General features: G+C 31.2%; 1 protein-coding gene across 1 annotated transcript; it reads left to right on the top strand.

The window, feature by feature from the left end:
• Window positions 1–5,517: 5,517 nt before the first annotated feature.
• LOC129983944 (uncharacterized) lies at window positions 5,518–8,480 on the top strand. Its single transcript, XM_056093676.1, has 2 exons — window positions 5,518–5,562; window positions 8,112–8,480. The coding sequence occupies exons 1-2, from the start codon at window positions 5,548–5,550 to the stop codon at window positions 8,478–8,480; spliced, it is 384 nt and encodes a 127-aa protein (XP_055949651.1). The 5' UTR covers window positions 5,518–5,547.
• The last annotated feature ends 12,983 nt before the right edge of the window (window positions 8,481–21,463 follow it).

Raw genomic sequence — 21,463 nt, 5'->3', positions numbered from 1 at the left:
ATGAGGCCCACCTCGTTCAATGGACATCGCTTTCAAAACACCCATTTATTATAACACCACTCCCAAGGCTCTCGCGGATCACCTGCGCGCCGCAAATCACCGAATCGGAAACAGCTGCTTTAAACGTAGATATATATCAAATTTGAAGCCAAGTCAGTGAAGAAATGGACCGTCTGTAGGTCTGGATTTTCACCAGCATATAAATGTGATTACTCAAAAATGCATTGACTTAAATAACTAAAATTTATTTTGTAATTTTATGGCTACATTCATAACTATGTGCAAATTATACTTGTAGTTTTGGTTTTAATCATTCGGGGAAAAAAAGTGTCCAAAGTGTACAGTAATTTTTTATTTTTTGGATCCTGTGTATTAACAGCATCATAGCGAGTAATATCCAAAAAAAATCACCAAGAAATAGAAAGACTATTAGCACCTTTTTAACTATTGTTTCTTAACAATGACATGCGGTTAATAATATATTAAGAAGCTTTATTAAAGGGTATGAAAGAAAGTTTCGAATGGTTCACTGCTGCTGTCTTTTAAAAAAAAGAAATAAACTTTTTTTTGTTGTTGTTGTTGTAAGATTATCCAGAAAAAGGGGTATGTTCTCATTCTGGAACATACACCCTCTCTCGTTTCCTAATTGTATTAGCATGAACACATTACATCTTTAAAAGTAGTTCGCGCAATGTTATTATGTCGAATTGAAGCCACCGGTAGGCGTATTTCAACACGACATTCTCCCATTGTGTCTGTAATACTATAGGAAGGGAAAGTTTCTCAGATCTGATTTATAACCACTTTAGATATTCACCATTTCAAAAAAAATGAAATTCTTTCATTCCTTTTAAGGTGATAACACAGAAACCAAAATGCGGTTGAAACGTCAATTTTTGTTTGATTGGTTTAGTTCGTTGCTAGTATCTTTTCATTCATTTACCAAAATAACAAAGTTGTGTATTTAATGTTTGAGAAGTGAATTAGGCTTTAATTTACGATGAAAAATGAAATACAATTTCATAATTTTTAAAGGTATTTCTTCATGTTAAATTTTTATTCACATGCTATTTCATGCTTTAAAAAAATAAATGTGTGTGTGTGTGTGTGTGTGTGTGTGTGTGTGTGTGTGTGTGTGTGTGTGTGTGTGTGTGTGTGTGTGTGTGTGTGTGTGTGTGTGTGTGTGTGTGTTTTTACTCAGATAAAGCTTTCAAAACGTTTGCGTATATTTGTACCATTATGTGCGTAGTAAAATCATGCATGTAATAATCATCCTATTTATTAATTTTATAAAAAATACATAATTTAAGATATTGTTAAATTTTCTCTTTATTCCCTAATCATCACAGCAAATAATTACAATAAACTTAATATTTAGCATCTTGAAATCTAACATTAAAAATCTACTTGTGTAATATATTTCAAAAAACTTACTAATTAAATGTGTATCAGAAACATTCATATTTTAAAAATGTACAAGGAGTTTAACAAATTGAATATTTAAAAATTAAATTTCTAATAAATATATGAATCAAAACAAATGTTCTTCTCGTGATTTCATTTGAAATTTAAATTCCAATACCTATTTTAAACCACCTATGTTTGCATTACTTTCTCTCAACATTTGCTTTCTTTTCCCTCTTTAATATTTCCAATCCTTGTGGCATAGCGAGAGCATCATAAAGTTTTCTTTTCTCTACATATAGAAATAAAAGAAATCCTTCATTTTCCAGCTGACGAATCCCTTTAATACGCGACATAGTGTAGCAAATAGCGTAGTAAGAGTAAGAGATGTCTAGCGGATGATATTCTACAATCCTTCATTATAGTCGTCTTAAAAAGCGTTATTAAAAATGTTGATATTTTATCCCTGTAGGAATCACTGTCGGGGCTTCTGTACTCATCTCCCTCCCTGACTGTAACGCTTTTGCACTTTGTACTATATTAGGAACAATGGTGAGTACGGAAGAACATTTAGATGGAAACAAACAATGAAAGAAAAGTATTACACTAATGATCTGCTGCAATTGGAAGAACGTTTACTCGGTAATAAATTGACATAAAAAAAATGTGAATTGCAAAACTTGAAGGGAAGAAAACGATAAAAATGAAATAAAATTTTAAAAGTATTATTTCATTAATGTACTAAAAAGTAAAGCGATGATCAAAAATCTGAACATGAAAAAGAAATCTTAAATCGTGAAAAATGGATAGAAATACTTAAACTAAATTGGAATTTCAATTCTAATTGAATTTTAAATTTTTATGAATTGTTTAAGAATTATCTTTTTAATAATGTTCGCCATGATTTAATTCTATTGCAATATTTACAACAGTATCTAAGAGCCACTTTCCATATTTCAGAGCGATTTTTTTACCTCCATATTTCTGGCTAGATGAAATATTATAACCTACTTTTCAGTGCGTTCATAAAAAAGAAATCTTTAAAAATCTTTTTTTACATTTTAACTTCTAAGAACTTTATAATTCATTAATATAAATACTAAAAAGCTTATATTTCATTTCTTTTCTCAAATTCACCATCAGATAATTACATCAGCATGAAATCAAGAATTAATTTAAAAAAATTAATTGGTTAGTTGAAATTTTGTAAAAATAAATTGGCTAATTGATATTAGGTAAAAATAAAATGTTTAATGGGTTCATTATTTTCTGAAAATACTAACATTGTTTGGACATCGGAAACACTCACCAATAAGGATGAATTGGTAATTAAGTTCTGAAAATACTAACTAACATCCATTGGGAAGTAAATAATAACAATAAAGATTTTCAGAATTTTAATTCATCCAGAAATGAATAAAATTCTCTCAAAATTACTTTTTTTTTCAAGCACAAAACAAATGGAAGTAAATAAAAACATGTAAAATGATCATCTTAGTTAAGAGTAAATACTTGTTCTCAAAATGGCATTCAGCTCAAATATAATCTGTGAAATGACCATAAGAATGAATATAGTAAAAAGGAAATATTGAGAATCTTGCGACATCTTCTATGTCTGTGTAGCTGTTTTTTAAAAAGACTAAACAAAAAGCTCTATATGAATGAAACGTGATGCATAGTCTTTATACTGGAATTGAAACTTTTTATCGAATTCTGAACGAAATCTATCCGACAAAATTTTGTTTATCGGTCCGTCCAAGTGTCTATAGTACAAGTAATCAGAAACGTAAATAACAAGGTGAATGGCATTTCGCATCCCATATTATTATCAAAATTTGCGTTCTGAATAAAATTTTAATGAAATCCACCAAATGATATATTACATATCGGTCAGTCTATTGGCGCACAGTTCGTACTCGATGGGGTGTTCTCTCGGAAACTTTCCCGCACACTCTTTAATTTAGGTTATTGGTGAATTTGTCTTTCATTTAGGTTCCTTGCATAAGACGGTGGATTTTGGAAAAAACCATGAATGCCCCGAGTGCTCGGATTTTTATTTTCATACTTTTAATACATGAGAGTTATGTGCTCCGTAGTATAGTAAAAAAATCGGTACTGTGTATTAATTGCATGGCATTGGCAAAAAAAAAAAAAAAAAAAAAAAAAAAGTTACAAAATATCGATCTTTGGCGATTAATCGCTCACGTGCGCTACTATACAGGCAGCATAAAATCCAATCTATATTTTAGACACTTTTTTTTACCTGAGATCAAAATTTGACACAGAACTACAATTTCAATTATAAGAACACATACAAAACTAACTCTATTTTATAAGTTATTGCGTTTACACTAATGCAAAAGTATGCATCGATAGACAATCGATCTTTAGACGGATTTGGTTTCAAATTGGATGCCGATATTCATTTCAGATGTTAAACTGTGTACCGAATTTCATCAGACTGGGCTATTTAGGTTTTTTAATCGTCATATTTACTGGTACTTGGCAGCCAGACAGACACATTTTGTCTAAATGGGGACCTTCAGTGTATCGAGGAAGTCTGAAAATGTGAGGTTTCATTCATACGGATCAAAGCATTTTGTGTTCCCAGACAGACAGAATTCCAAAAAGGTGTTTTTCGGAAGTCTGAAGCGTGAAGATTCTTCAAAATCTCGAATTCGAATTTTTTGAAGATGACGATGTACTTCCTCTTGTATTCTTGACAAGCGAGAAAGTTACAAGACACAACAAGTTAGAGTGATGAATTTCAATATAGGCTTTATATGAGCGAATTGAAATAAATTTCAATTCGTCCAAAAAATAAAAGAATTCCGAAAAGTATTTTTTCCCTCTCTTTTACGGATAAAACTCGGAATATTGCGGAAGCATACAAGTAAATAGATTGCAAAATTTAATCATTATGGCTATGGACTGGGTCTTGCGAATCTACTCCAAGCTCTAAAATTTTCTGGCGAGTGGGTGTTACAAAGAAAAAAGTCTCATTTTCTAATCGTAAGAGTATTGAGGATTTTAACTTTTCAGGCAAAAGTACTGAAATCCCGAAATACATGGGTTTTTGTTTTTAACGTGAAAATGTTTACAGATGTGCAAATAGCGTTGTGCCATTCACATTGTGAATAAACAGTTCAAAATGTCTCAAAGCGCAGATCGTCGGACCTAGAACCAAGAAAGTGGGCGTTTGAATGAGTTGGTGCTCGCTAAACAATGGTTTTTCAAAAGTTTCATTTTCACTTAAGATTTTTTTTACATAAAAATGAATTAAAATATGACAATATTTTCTCAATAACTCCCGAATGCATTATTAAACAAAATTTATTTTTACATAAATATAAAACTTTAATAAAAAAAACTTTTACTCCAATTATACAATTTTATTTCCGTGCAAGTTTTTCCTTCATTCCAATAAATGTTTAACGATATTTTACAACATTATTTTTTATTGTTTTAGATACTACATTTATATTCGCGAGAGTTCAGACCCTATCAAAGCCCCCTTTTTTTAGGTTACAGCTGCTGTTTAATTAAATTAAGATTATATTTGAAAAAGACATGACAGATCGATGAATCGAGCTCAAAACAATATCAGATGTTTGAGATGAGTTTCGAATCCTTCTTTTCTCTTTTTCTGTCTCTCCATTAGCGAGATCCATTTGCTCATTTTAGAACAACATTTCTGAAAAAAGAATGAATAAAAAATCAACAATTACAGATAATTCTATTCCTTCGGTTTGATCGACAATTCGAAAAAAGTTTGAATTGTAAATATTTTTGAAATCTTTGTCTAATTTCAAAGCATTATAATTGTCAAAGACTGTATCACTCAGTAATAAATTTTAGTTATAAAATTTTGTCCATCATTGCCATTATTTTTTACGTAACTGCAGTTGTCATTTCCTGGTATACCATTTTATTCTTTAGTGTTAAAGAAGAATAATTCTCCTTTGTTATGCTTCGTATGCATCTCACATAAACCTTAGAATGGTGGCCTAATTTGAAATAGCATTATTTCCCAAATGGTTGTCCCACGATTCCGTTTGGTATATAAAGGGTCCCTGCAGTGAGGAGAGGCATCCAAAACTCGCATCGCTTTCTCAGGTCTCTCATCAGAAAGAATTCGCCACCATGTACAGACTCGCTGTAAGTAAAACTTCTGCTTCATAACTCGTATCTCATGTTTAATTTTTTTTCTCAAGTTATGGTTAGGAATTTAGGAAAAAAGATAAGCTGAAAAATGATGGAAGTTTAATAAAAAAAAGATCTAATGGTGAAATGTAACAGTTTGTCTTATCTAAAATAGTTCGATAATTTTAATATAAATTCTTCTCTACTGTTATATTTTACATTTATAGATTCTGTTTCTCAATATTTGATGATAAAAAAATTTTGTGGTTGTGATATGATTGCAAAAGTAGCTCTTCAGTTTGATTTCTTATGCGTCAAACTGGCTCCCCTCTCGACCACCAGCTGGCTCTTCCCATTTCATAGTTAATAAAGATTCAATTATAACAATAAAATTTTAATTTTTAAAGTAGTTCAATTTTAAATTTGTTTTTGTATTTTATATTAAGAATCTGGAACTAAAGATATTTGATGAAATTATTAGTTTTGATAAATGATGGAACTGAAAAAAAAATATATGAAGATTCCCAAAAGTAACTACTACATATCAAGTAAGCTGTTTAAAATCCTGAATTTATAGAAATTTTTAACATGAAACAAGTAGCTTCAAAACCAAAAATGAAATTTCATTACTATAAAAATAAAAAAAATAATTATAGCAAATTTTCAGTTTTAGTTACGTCTAGTTACTTCAGTTATTTCGGAATTTATTAAAGTTCAAATGTAATCTAATATTAACAATATTCTAAAGGAATGCAATTATGAATGTAATTTCATCAGTTGCTTCTTATCAAATACTGATTTGAATTTCTTATCAGATATCCGACACATTTTGAAATGCATTTTAATTTCAAGTAAATGCGGCATAAAAATAATAAAAGGATATATTTTAAATTTAAAAAAATGCTATCATTCCTATAGTTATTAGAAAGTGTTTTTAAAATATTTATAAGCAATCAAAAAATATTGTCGAAAAATTAGATCAATAAAAAAAATTCATAAAATCTCCCTAACGCTCCATGATAAAATGTTTAATATCCATAGAAAGATTATTCCCCACGTTTAAAATTGCTAAAATAAGGTTTTATGCCCAAAATGCTGCTAAAATCCATGAAAGTATTTATGAATAAGTGATAATTCATTAAAAATGGAAAAAAGTCTTCGGAACATTTTTTTCCCTACAGTGGATCACTATATTTTCTCTTCCTGGACCTCTCGACCATCACCATGCAACTTATTTGTTTATTTTTTTCATCTTTTCGTCTTTTCAGAAAAAATATAAACCATCTCGATCAAACATCACAATAATTAAAAAATTTATAAAATATCAAATTGAATTTCGTACAACGTTTTAACTAATATCATTATAAAGAAAATTGTTTGTACTATAAAATACAAATAAATAATTTTAAAGAAGAAAATCCTTCGGAAGACAAAGTGATAAAAAAGATTAGATATTAAATACCGAAATAATTAAAATTTGAATGGTAATTTTTAAAACCATTGGCTCCGATTCGAAACAAACCTAAGCTAAATTTGAAGGCTCTCTGCTGAACAGTCCGCTCTTGAAATTGATGACAGACAGACAGATTTTCCTTCCCACCAGCATAAAAATTTAATGTTTCCAGTACTGAAATTTTCCATGCAAGAAAATGCACAAAAAGTCAAAGTAAATCATTTGAATGTGTGCTCCTTTAACTTGTATCCTTTAGGTTTATTTCATTAATGTATGCATGATTTTGCGCGCATCAGCTTTCTATATAAATCCTTTGTTCCTTTCATATTCTTACTGGGAAAATTAATTTTTCTAAAGATGCCTACATAATTGTTCTGTCACATAGTGGAACTTGTCTGACTCAAAGCTTATAAAACCACAATAAAGATACAATTTATTCAAAAATTCGTTGAAATAAACTGAGACAAAGCAAAATAAGAACAAAGATCGAAAAATTTTCCATTTGAAATAAAAAATCACATAAGTAATTTGTTTTTAATTTTTAGCAATTTTATGATGGTAATTTTTTTATTAATCACCTTCAAAGGCATAACGATGGGAAATCGACCTGTTGACGTGTCTGGTCGAAATTTTTAGAATTCTGATGTGCTGAACTTCATCCAACAAACCTGTAACATTTGGGGGCAATCATGTTCACATGCACACGAATGAACAGATGTGCTTTGCTTTCACGATTTTCATTCAAATTTGAATAAATCTACAACTTTCATTTAAAGATTGCATATTAATCTTATTCTCCTAACGTTTTCTAGTTATCGCATTTACACATTAACAGACGCATTTCCAAAAATGTACCGTTATTGCTTTCGAAGTTTCGGAGGACTCTGAAACTAGAAAAACTCTTTGTAATCTCGAGGTCAAATTTTTAAGCAATTACAATACGCGATGTAAATAAACAGTTGATGTGCGCACAGTAAATGATCCATGAAAATTAAATCACTGCCTCAATAGAAATAATATTTCTATGCCTTTCCTTTTAGAATGTAAAAAATTGAACACTTTCACAAAAGCTTTCTCTATCTAACTCCTTTTTTTCTCTCCCTCTTTATAGTTATTGACTGTTGCTCTACTGATCGGCTACTCCGCAGCCACCAACAATGGTCACGTGGTCAAACCAGCGGCGGCGACCACCTACCCTCGTCTACCAGCACCGGTCTACACTTATCCCCCTCCCCCCACTCCTGCCGAACTGGCCGCAGCTTACCGTCTCTACACCCTCAAGTATGGATATGCCCCTGCGGCCCTTCCACCAGCACCTATCAGCTATGCACCAGTGACCTATGCTGCACCTTTGCCACCTGCATACTGGCCAGCCTATGCACCACTTCCCCCACCCCCTGCTGCTGCACACGCCCACCACTTCATCGATCAGCACTTTGACTACGCCCACAGGCACGCCCATCACCATCATCATCACTGAAGTCGGGTGAGATCGCTGAATAAATTTACTAAATCTCATTAGTTTTAAGAATCCATCTCCCATTCGGAATTTTGGAATAAAAAAAGTTTAATTGGCAAAACATTCCGAAAGATTTTTTTTTAAAAATGTATAAAATAAGTTTAAGAGTGTGATATTCGGCTTATAAAATTAAATGGAATTTTTTTTTAATTTATAGGATAAGTTTATCAAAAATTTAGAAAATTAAAAATTTGATTAAGCTGTAAGCGTTTGACATTTTAGTGCAATTTATGCTAACAAATTACACGCACTACCTGATAAAGTCATTAACGGGAAACATTTCTTAACAGTTTTAGCGCCTAAATTTGCATGTGCTATATTTATGCTTCTTCATCTTTTCATGATAGGACATAATAGAAATATTTAAACTAAACCGTGAACTTGATGCGAGAGTACCAAACCTGATATTCTAGCTCTTCTAACCTGGCTAAGTGGAAGAAAAAAATCTAAATAACGTAATAAAGATGAGTTTTATACAAAGACAATGTTGGGCCAGAATTTTATATATAGGAATTCTTTTATCATAATTAACAGATCTGTCAAGCTTTTGGATAAATTTTCACTGGAACTATATTGACACATTGGTTGTCACATTGATAGAAGGTATGGTACTGTAGACGTTCTTCAATCCACACATGCAGGCCCACGACCCTACCGGATTATCGAACGTCAATATAATTTTACCTAGAACACCAAAAAACAATCAATGCTGTAAAATGATACCAGAAATAAGTTTTACTTATCTGCTCAATAAGAAGAAAAATGCATACTACTGTTTGAAAAATGTTTCCGGTATTATTAAAAAATCATTACAGATTTTACATCCATTTACGAGTTTAGTTGAAATATAGCTTTTGGTGGATTCTGTAAATTTTATAAATGTATTTAGGACGTTATAAGTCTGTTTCCATCAGACTTTAGCTTCATCTGTCACCGTTTCTTCTTCCTCCTCGAACTGGGTTTCTAGAGTATTCACAACATTTTATGCAAATCTATTCGTAACTCAGTTCTGCGACTCTTGGGGCACCTTTGTCAATGTCAATACCTTTCTCGAAGAATAAATCTATAGGAAAGGTATTCGACGCTGCATCTACAAATCTAGAACCATATTTTAACAATTACACGTCATTAGGCAATTTCATCTTCAGACCAAAAAACCGGACTCAATCGGTGCACAGAATCGGACTCAATCATCACAGAATTCGAGTAACCAATGAGCACCGGATTAAAATGCGGCATCTGTCATTGTCATTCTCTTGAAAATGATTCTAAAAAATGCAAAAGAACAAATTTGCCTAATAACATGTAGAAAACAACGATCTTTAATATTTTATATTATTTTAAAGAATGTCCGTCTGAAATCCTAAAATACTGAAGCTTGTGCGTTCCCCTTTACCATATAGACAGAATTCAAGGACGTCGTTTGATAAGTAGTCCACCCAAAGACGTTGTACTCAGATGTCACTGGCTCTCCTTACTTGTCCTATCAAATAGTGAAAATCAGCTAATCATGCTGACTAAGTCAATCTGACAGGCGTAAAGTTGCACCGTTGTTGTCTTCCAGAACTCTCTTGGAAATAAGAATTGTTAAAAAAAAAAATTACATTTTGAGTCCCTTCATGTGAATCACAATTGTTTCGAAGCATTTGTTCCTATTTAAAGAAGTTATGACCACCCTATTTATCAATTTGAGGATTGTTTTAAACTTACTTAATTTATATTTCATTTCATTTCACTTTTTTGTTTGGTATAAAAGATGTCATAAAGAAATTCTTGCTCCCCCTTATCCAAGAATAAAAAGGGGCAACTGGATATGAGGGCATGGTCACTAGGCATGGGTTGCACCCCATTTCTAAGAAAATTAAAAACCAAGAGATATATGAGATTATTGAACTATCTTTATTATAAATGCTTCTATTATTATCATCTTTTGGGTCGATTATTAAATTCTTCCAAATAATATTTATGTTTTGAAGAATACTCAAGGTAATTTAAGAAAGTATTCTTTTATTCCATCTTCAAATATTATTTACTGTTTATTGAACGCACAGAACATAAAATTCAACTCAAATTATTTTTTAAGAATCACTCATTTGCAGGTCAGAAATGTATAAAGTGAAATAGCAAATGAGAACTCTCATTTTTGATATCATTTTGTATATGTGATTGTGTGGACTCTATTTTCAGCATCACTTTTATCGTAATAAATTTTTAAATGCAAGCATTTTTTAAAAGAATGGATTATTTATTTTTCAGAGATTTCTGCATCGGAAGTTTTCCATCTTCTGAAGTACTTGGAAACGTTAATGATGTCCATCACTTAACGGACAACTTTTTTATTTCATTGTTTGTGGATTGTTAAATAAAGATTTCTCTTCCTTGAAAAACGTGTGTACTTTTTTAATGTGTCGTTATTCACAATGATGAAATCCGTCTAACTTATTTTTGAAAAGAAAAATCTTTACAGAGTTAAGCAAAAAATATTTATAGTTTAATTAAGAATACCAGATATAAGATATTCATCTTCCAAATTTTACTTCTAGGCATCACAAAAGATCCTGAAAACACTTAAAAATGACAGTGAGGTGTGGAAAACTATTCACCCTCACCTAATTATTACAAATTACTGGCAAACTGAACATCGAAAAAGAGGCGCATTAATTCAGTATTATAATATTTCTTCATAATCGAAAGGTAGCGGATTCAAAAATAAATTTTACCGATGACAATTCAATCGTATATATTCTGAGAACTTTCAGTCTCGTGCTATGTATCCTCATGTAGTTGTAGCTCAAAAAATTGAAGTATGACAATCGTCTTTATGCTTGTCACCTGAGCTTGGATCCAGATTAAGCGGTTTCTTCTCAAAATGGCTTTCTTGTATTTTCAAAGATCCTGATAGATGCCTGATCAAAATCTTTGATTTTTCCCGTCGATTTCGTTTATCAATTGACTTTCTTCTTTTTTACATCGTGAATCATAAGTTCTTTATTCACACTTATCGATTCAAATTTCTGTATTTAATCTTGTAAGTAATCATGGAGGGTGGGAGCACTTTCTATGTGGCCCATTCATTAGCTCTAATTTTGAGAAAATTTTAACTTCTGCAAGTATAGCTTTATTCAGATGAGAGATGGAATTGCCAGTTTCAGATTTCAAACTCATAATTGGGTTCCCAAACAAGAATCTCTTCAGTATGACTGAATTTCATCCGGTTTATTGCCGTTAAAAGTTTGGAGATGGCTTGAATATTAGCATTTACATCGAATGCGAATGAGGCCACATTATGATCGCTATTTAATTTATTTGTGGAAATTGCATCTCGCAGTGAGAAGCTTTTTAAATTTCTAAAATCCAGAGCGCTTGGCCTCTGCGCGTGGCAAGGGGAGAGAGTCGACGCTGTTGGAGCCAGGAGAAAGAAATTATTCATGCCTGTTGAATTGTAAATTCTTGCACCATTTGCGTTAAGGCTGCCCGTGATCAAAGTACTGCATTTTGAGTTGAAATTGTCCATTACAATGCATTTGCTATTTCCTACAATCTGGCGAGTTCTTGTGAGGAGATCTTTCCTTGGGATGGTCTGTAGCTGGTAGAGATAGTGACAGAATCATTCTTTTGTAATTGAAAACAGAGATGGTGATGTTGCAGTTGCAGTTGCAGTAAGGAAACAGTTTATTGATTTTTGAATGAGAATAACTATTCTTCTATCATGGTGCATTATTCTGCCATTTCTCTAAACTATGTAATTAGGAGTTTTAAGATTGCCAGGATTTAAGTTAGTCTCCTGAAGCTCAGTAATACCATACATCCACTTTTCCAAAAATTATTTAAAATGATGAAATTTGGTTTTAATTCCATATGCATTATAGCTGATTAAGTTTATTGCGAGAACTTTTAAACGCTGCTTCGAAGAAGCATTTGTTATAAATGAAGTATGAAAAAAACATTCATCACATTTGTCATCATAATTGACATCTGTTGAAAAACTGCTTCTTCCTTTGTTGGAGGTTTTGTTGCAAGTTGGATTGATCTTTTTATAAGAAATACTGCTGGATTTAGAGCTGACATATTTTTATCGAGAGTCTACGTTGTAAGAATTTTAATTTTTGCTAGTATAACCAGATTTGATCAAGCATTTAAAGGAACTGCTGAGATTAGCTTCGGTTTATGGTAAAATCCCCATCAATAGAATTAAACTCGAAAAATTACCGTTAGGGTTTCCTTCCTTTTGTAAACATTTCGAAGGAAATTTTTCAGACTTGGTACAGTCTTTAAACTTATCGCGTTCTGCATTCATCATTTATCATGGATTTCTTTAATATAACTTGCTGTGATGAAAAACCTCTTGTCCATTGTTACACTGGCTTGGTGTTTATTTTCTTTTCCAGGATTTTATTGAAATCAATATATAGCCTAAGGATGTGAAATTTTTTTAGATTTTGTCGCTTTCGGCAAGGTAATAAGAAAGAGACTATATTCGTGCTCATTTATCTGTGTCATAACGGACGGAACAGCGTTCGCACAAATCCTTCATTTTCGAGTTGTGTCATCCTATCAGCAATATCAAAGCTGGAAGACATCTAAGGACTACTGTTATTTGGTTTTCTACATTGAATTAATATCTATGCAATTTAAGACTATCATCTAAAAGTTTCTTTTGAATTATTCGATGAGTATCACTGGTTGGGAGAAAATGTTAAGCTTGTGACTTGATATTCTTCTTATTATTATTTCACTCGTCAGGGAACTCACTATTTCAGGTCATTTTGGAGTTCTGTTAAGATTGACGAAGAACTTTAAACTTTACTGGTTTTATTCTCAACCTGTGGACTCGGTTGGGAACTTTAAAAATTGTTCAAATTCATTTTATTATTAGAATAAATGGGTTTCATTTTCAATGTTATTATTTTGAATAAATTCATTTTCATTTTCTCTTGAGATTATATCATAAACCTTATTAGTTCTATCGGAAGAGTTATCTCATCATTGATGAAAGCTACTACTAGCGTTTATTTCAAATCAATAGCCTCTTTTGGTTTGAAACCCCAATTAAAGAAATTCTCAGTCTTTTTAGTTTTTTCCATACGCAATTGTTTAATAGAAGAGTTCATATTACACCTCGTGTTATTGTTAGTATTATTTTTAACACGATATTTGCTATAATTATTAGAAAACAAGTTTTTTCCAACATAAGTTCAATTTTTCTATTTGCCATTTTTAGTACAAATGTGTCACATTTTTGAATTTTAATATAACATCCATATTTGGTCAGAATGAGCTTCTTTTAGCCATCCATTGCTTTTTTCACATTTAGATAATTATATAGTACAGTCGTAAAGTGGAGGGCGAATTTAAATCATTTCTTATATTCACATTTAAAAAAGTGAGGCAGCCTATTCGGCATTTACCCCACCATGAGATGACACGCATTAAATGAATGTCCATTAAAAAAAGTCTGAAAATAACCCGATGGGTTATCTCAATAAATCGTCATGCAACACAGTTCAAACAATAGGCTTCTCTAATAATAATCACTACAATGAAGCAAATTCGTGTCCTCATGAAACACGAGAAAACTCCTGCCCATCGTCGTCAGATCAAATCACATTTCCAAAAAGCATTGCCCTTCGACATCCGTTTCAGCCGTCGAACTGCAATGTATCGGAGCATTCTTCTTTCTCTTGAAGCAATCAATAACACTTTATCCTTTGAAGTATGCATAGGTTATGGAAATTCTTTGGAAATGTGGATAATAATAATAATAATAGAAAGTGAATAATAATAATAGAAAATTCTTTACGAAATATATATGCAAGGATATTTAAAATGTCACTACTCTGAAAAAATTAAAAATATATAACTAACGATAATTTTAAGATGGATTTATTAGATAATGTTGACCTCTGATGGATGTTTTTTTTTAAACTTTTATCCTTGTCTGGTCGCATTTTTCTATCCAAAACAAAACTTAAGTTTTAATAAAAAGTGTATGCCATGTGAATGAAATGGAGATGACATGAAAAAAATTTTGATCCTATTTTTTCTCATTCAATATTAAATACAAGGGGGTTTTTTCTACAAATAGTATCCAATGGCTTTTGAGATGCACTGTATTTTGCAATGATGGAGTTATTACATTTTTTTTTTATTACAGAAATTGGAATAGCATTTAAAAGCGACATATCTGAACTTTTTCCCCGTTTCTTTTCACTTTCCAACTTCACTACGAAAAACAGTTCTTCTTTCAGTAATTTTTGATCCATAATGAATAGTAATAAAATTCAGTAGATTATGCTTAAACACTGAATTATCTTTATTTTAGAGATTCAGGAATACTAGTTCTTTAAAATATATGTGGTTAAGAATATGTATTCAAATATAAATGAAGTAGCATTATTCAAGCAATAAATTGTTTCTGAAATTTTAATCTTAATCATTTTAAACCGCTGACATAGACATGTTAAATTTTGCAGAACCTTTATTTATTTATTTTTTTCTTAAGAATATATATTCACTGTTTTCATATGCTTTCAATATTTAAATATATATATATATATATATATATATATATATATATATATATATATATATATATATATATATATATATATATATATATATATATATATATATATATATATATATATATATTTTATATTAGGCGTTTAGGAAAGACGTTCCTAAAAGCATCTTGAAAAAAAAAGTTAAATATCTTTGGAGAATTACGTAAATTTTATTTTAAAACTTCGGTACATTTTTTATCGCTTCTTTCTTTGTGTACTTGTGTTCAGCGTTTGAAAAACATAATCTAACTCTGAATTTTAGGAATTTCTTTCTTTTATATAAAATGCTAATATTTCTTTCACAAAATCTTTATAATTATGTACAGAAATATGAAAATTGAAGAAAAGAGCAACTACATCCGTGAAAAAAAAAAAGGATTGGAAATAGATAGGCTCTATAGATTTATGGCTGCGTAATGCACTTATATTTACAATACAGAAACCCTTAAATTCCAAAAGACCAAATATCTAGAACTTCTATGAGATTAAAGGCAAGGGATTAGAGGTATGGGCAGCATTTCTTTCTTAAATATAGAAAATGGCTTCCGGCAGCAAAAGAATATTATAGTTCATGAAGGGACATCTACGCTAAGGCTGCTTTGAAGAAAGTAAATTAATTATTTACAATCGTCCTGCATCTTAGTTGAGTGTTTTTCATTTGGTTTTTTCAGTAATGCAGATTTTTCGCTGGTCATAATATGATGTTGAAATTTCGTCGATTATTCGATTTTTTTTTAATTCAAAGTTAAAACTAAAAATTGCATCCCTTCCATCAAAATTATTTTCGTTTGTTAAATAATCCTGTACTTGTGCTCTTATAAATTGCCAATGAATGGCCAGAGATGGCGCCTTGCCCTCCTACTGTCGGTCCTTTTGATCCCACTTCCACGCACCCCAACGGCGTGAGATGGAGAGTTCATCGGCAAAAGTCTTCCCTGTTTCAGGACAGCTGTGGAGATCTGGGTATTAACGAGTAGAATACTTAAAAAAACCATCTCAAAGTGAATATATTGTAAACAGCCGAAATATTCAAGGAAAGACTGAGATCGGCAGACTGACTGCATTTAGTAAAATGGTTGACAGGATGACAAGTCAATTAGATGTAGAATTTTGACGATAACTTGACATATTATTTTCAAAATAGCAGATACACTGGGCAATCCAAAATCATTGCCATTTTTGTTTCGCATCTCCTAATGATGCCGGTGATGGGAAACTGCTTTTTAACAGTTTCTGCTTACTATATTTAATTCTGCTTTTTAAAAAATGTATAGAAACTATTGAAATTAATTAGTTACTGAAATTTTAAAACAATATTGAGGTTTAAAAATTAAATATTAGTGAAAAATAAACGTTATATAAATTTTTAAGAAATTTTTTGGAAAAACAGTTTATACAAATTAAAAAGTTGGCAATTCTAAAGAATAGGTGTGATCTATATATGTTTTGTTTATGAAAAATTTTCAAAACAAGCAAAAATTAAAAAAGAAAACAAAACTATTAAAATAGCCAAAATGAATAGAAACCTCAATTGAAAAGCACTGCAATTAAAGCACACAAATGCTGCAACATAAAGAAAGACATTACGCACAACTTATTCTAAATTAGAAAATTAAATATAAACTTTTTATACTTGCAATAAGTTTTGTTTATAAATTAACACACTCAAAGTATAACCTTTCAACCCTCTGTGGATAACAGTTATTCCACAAATTCCTGTCATGTAATTGTCTTTCGAGATGCAAAATCATAATCGGAAAATAAGAGAGAGTTCCGTACACACGAAAAAGAGAGCTGCGATTTATTAATGGTGGACTGTCATGTTCATTCTCACCATAAGATGGAGCCACAGTCTGTGAAGATCGTGATGTTTTGTAAATTACTTTTGACGCTTAGACATTTGATTGGAGAGTCAATGGGAGAATAGCCTGAATTTAACTCCTATTATTCAATCATTGAAGACTTAAATGTATATAACTAAGTACTCAATGTTTGTCTCCTCTTGAGTATACAGTCTTATTGATTCTGCAAGAATATTCAATTTTAAAACTGACTATAAAAAGCCACTATTTCAGATACGATTGTCTTAAAAATAAAAATTCCACGAAAAAAATCTAATTAAAAGTAATCCTTAAAATCGGACTGAAAGAAATAGTGATCTTCTAAAGAACAAAATTCAACTTCAAATAAATATAAAAATAACGCCGAAAGAAAATTCTAGTAAAAATTCCCAATGAATCAACATAAATATAAAATTTAAAAAATTGTAGACTTCAGCACTTTGGCTTTTGCTAATCCTCAGTTGCCGAGTCTATACTTGCTTAATCCATAATTCAGCTCTGTTCATACTTAAGTTTATTCGCAGACCAATAAATCAGTCAACTTTTAGCATTAAAAAGATTTGTCTGAGTTACTTGGAGTCAAACCTTTTTTTATTCAAATTTTTGCATTGTAGCAAAAGTCTTCATTATTCAAAAATCCAATGAGCTGAAATCTGCATATTGATAAAGACGCAGACATAAAAAGATGGAAATATTTTTAGTCCCGCCCATCATTGCAGCTTTCTTTGGCCTTTTCGTAATAGATACGATTTAATGTACCTCGTATACTGTGCTATAAAAAAATTTATTGGAATATTATTATTATATAAAATTTCATGCTTACAAATATAATACAAAAAGATAAGTAGTTTAGAATTTCTATAATAAAGTTAATTTGTTCATATATTTTTCGATAGTATCCCAAATAATGAAATAAATTGCATGCACTTCCATTATTCATGCATTTTTCAAAAATAAAATGAAAGACCAAGAATTAGTCTTTGAATATTCAACTGAAGTATTCAAAGGAAGGATTTCAAAATCAATATTTCGTATTAAATAATATTTTTTCCGTATCCGCTTTTCTTAGTGGCAGAAACTTAGAAATTCTTCATTCAAGGGGCGCACCCACAACTAGCTTCCGATCATTCCTGCCTGAGCTTCTTTCACCCGAGAAGTGCCTGTCATTTACATTGCTCATCTAGAGATGCAAGTAGAAAGAAAATTCATTTAGAAAACTAAATCTGAATGAATTAATAATAGAAGCGCTCTGGGTGTGCTGGCGCCGTCCAGACCAGATCGTTTGATCTAGGATTATGGCATTTAGCTTTATTAACACTTTACAGAATTAAAATGTGCTCGTCGGAGAAATATTTTTAAAATTGTGATTAGAATTTTTAAAAAATTTTAAGACGAAATTTTGGCATTTTTCCACGACAATTTCTGAAAATATGACAGTGCAAAATTTATTTTTACACTCTTCCGTAAATTCTAAAAATTATTCTTCCAATGATACAGATTTAATCTAGATTTAATGAGCTTTTAAAGATATTTTTAAGAATATTTTATAATAATATTTCCATTGTTGCGAATGAAACTCCGCATTTTAAATGCTGCTACTAAGATTTCATCTTGACGTTTATTCCATTGTTAATGAGAATGATGAAATGATGATATTTTTTTCCGTATGAATAGGTTTCTATTTAAAATGCGTTTTTAATACATTTTTTGAAATTTCTTTCGCTTAACATTGCTAAGAACGTTCATTTTTTAAACAATACAACTCTTTATCACTTTGACTGCTAATGGGCCGCATATATTTCAAATCCATAATGAAAGGGTTAATGTAATATAATCAGAAGTATAAATTATATTATCCTTCTTACCGTTTGGAAATTGCTTTTCTATTTAAAAGCGTAGATCTTTTTCACACAGATAAACTTTTATTGGATTATCCTCTACGTTATCACACAAATTAAGAAAAATATTCTATAGAACACCTACAGTTCCAAAGTTGTACAAGTTTACTATCTGTTCTTACATTTAAAATAAAAAAAAATCTTGTTTCATTAAGAAAATGTTTGCATTAGTTAAAATTGAAACCTTTCCGATTTTTTAAATTTTTTTATATTTATTTATTGATATTATTATTATTCACCTTTTAGGGGAGATGGTGGGAAGTTAGAAAGATGTATTGCACGATGCAGGAAACAATGTAATATTTTTTTTTTTTAATTAGCGCGCATTACGTGTCTATCAAATGTTTCAAATTGTTTCTGAGGGAGGTATCTGGAGCTAAATTGCATGAAGCACTGAAATGGAAATTTTAGCATCCATTGACACCGGTAAAATCACACACACATTGATTACATATGCATATAGAGTCTCAGTAATACGCTCTTTTACTCAGAACAATACAGAAATGGTTACTTTAGACTCAGATTATTATAAGTAGGGAGGGAAAAAATAAAGGGGGGAAAAGTACTTAGCTCGTAGCTTGGATAATAACAATTCATTAGCTTTCGAAGCTAGAAAGGTCGCACATCACGAGGAGAGAGGTAAGAAACATCCATTGGCCGCCAAAGGCGGCTGGTAGAAAATATTTTTATAAACTCATCATTCATTCTGAATATACTATAAAATAATACAAATATTCTTTTACGCTGTTATTAATTAAGGAATATGGTTATAGATATGTGGCGATTAAATTTCTTAGCAAAAGCACAAATCATACAACTATTTAAAAATAACGAGTAACTTAGTGAAGTAAAAGAAATGGTTTTGTTTCCGAAACATATTTAGAAAAAAATATATCAATTTATTCAAAGTAACAGTTAAGAAAACAAGAAACTAAAAGATTGCGTACAGAGCTAACTACAGTTTAAGACATTGTAACGTTTCTCCGTTTCCCTCACATGGCAATTGGCATTCCGACCATATGTAACATCACCCGTTTTCCTATACATAGTTAAGTGTCTACGGACCGCTATATATGGATCCTTTTCACTAGTAGAGACATTAGTATTTTCACTAGTAAGTTGATTGGTTGCTATCGAGATATGGGAACACAGATGTGTGTCCCGTCATTTCAAATAGATTCATTGTGTCTTCAAAAGAGAAGGACCTCAAAACATCGGATGCTACACTTTTTTTCCCTTATGAAGAGACTCTTCAAAACTTCAAGAAACGATCCATCAACAGCAACCGTCGTCATTAAATGTCGAATGCCAAGCGAACTTCAGCCGGTGTTAGTAGTGAATTTATCATAATTAACATGTTTCGGGAAGGGTCAACTACAAAAATGGATCCTTAACAGACATCCCCACGATCGATTGGAGACCATTGAGCAGCTATTGGGTGATAGGGAACTTAAGTTCATTAATGGGAAAATCAAAGGCGGAGATCTGACGGAAACAAAATGCGGACTATTTGTTTTGAGAGGCAGAGGGGAAGAGCGAGAAGAGAGAAAAGCAGTGAGAGGCGTCAAAGGAGAATTCAGAGAGACGTCACTGGCTAAAGAAGTTGTTCCTGATTTTGTGAGAAGCTCCGTGTGATTCGGATTTCTGTGTTAGAATCCACCCAATAAAAATAGGCGCATTTCTGGAGCGGTCCCTGGAGTTGCCATTTTGTTTGCGGCGTAGTGGGGGTTTTGGGGGACTTATTTTCCGATTTGATCGAAGAACTATTTCATGATTAAACTTTCCAGTGTTGCGTGAATTTTCTAAATGATATTAACCTAAATGGGATTTTTTTTTTTTTTTACAGTAAAGCTGTAAATAAAAGAATTGTTTTCTTATGGTTTTCTCTTATTTCATCGTTCTTGATCAAGATATTACAACACCCACAGATTTTAAAGGGCATTTAGATAAGGGATTACAGAGTCGCACAGTGGTGCCATTTCAGTTCCGAAAACACACAAAAATCAAAGTGGAGCAAAAAAATTTTAGTCAGTGCTTGTGTTTCTGCAAAATAAATCTCACTGCAAATTTAAGAAAAGCGAACTTATTACAATGAGAATAAATTTGTTCAATGAATGTTTTTTCATCCAAATTAAATATTTATAAATTTAGGTTTAAGATCTTATGTTTTTAGGAGGGCAGTAAAATGAAACCAAAATATTATATTGATATCACCATAAGTTATCGATAAGGTCTCACTTTTTTTCAAATTCTCTAATTACTTGCTATTTTAGAATAAATACGAAACTTTTAGAATATAGTTAATATTTTTTAATTAAAATCCAAAACATCCGCTTCTCTCAGTAGCGGTTTTCCTCACAGGTGTCACAGGCAGTCGCCTCGCATCTCGAGACCCAGGGAAGAGGCTGAAATTCAAATCGATGCATATCGCAAGCGAATACGAATGTGAATGAATTTTCTGCATCGCATCCTAAAAATATATTTGAGGTTTCGATTCAACCTAAAGTCCTAACAATTGCTTGTTCAAAAAATTTAACTTAAAAGAAATCTAAGCATATTGATTAAGTTAAAAAAATGTGTTATAATGTGTTATTAAATTGCTCAGTTTATTACAACAAGGACTATACAATGTGAGCTGCTTA

This window comes from Argiope bruennichi, chromosome 9 (genome assembly GCF_947563725.1).
Source record: "Argiope bruennichi chromosome 9, qqArgBrue1.1, whole genome shotgun sequence".
Taxonomy (NCBI): Eukaryota; Metazoa; Arthropoda; class Arachnida; order Araneae; family Araneidae; genus Argiope; species Argiope bruennichi.
The sequence above is the reverse complement of the archived record's forward strand: the minus strand, read 5'-3'. Positions and strand labels throughout refer to the sequence as shown.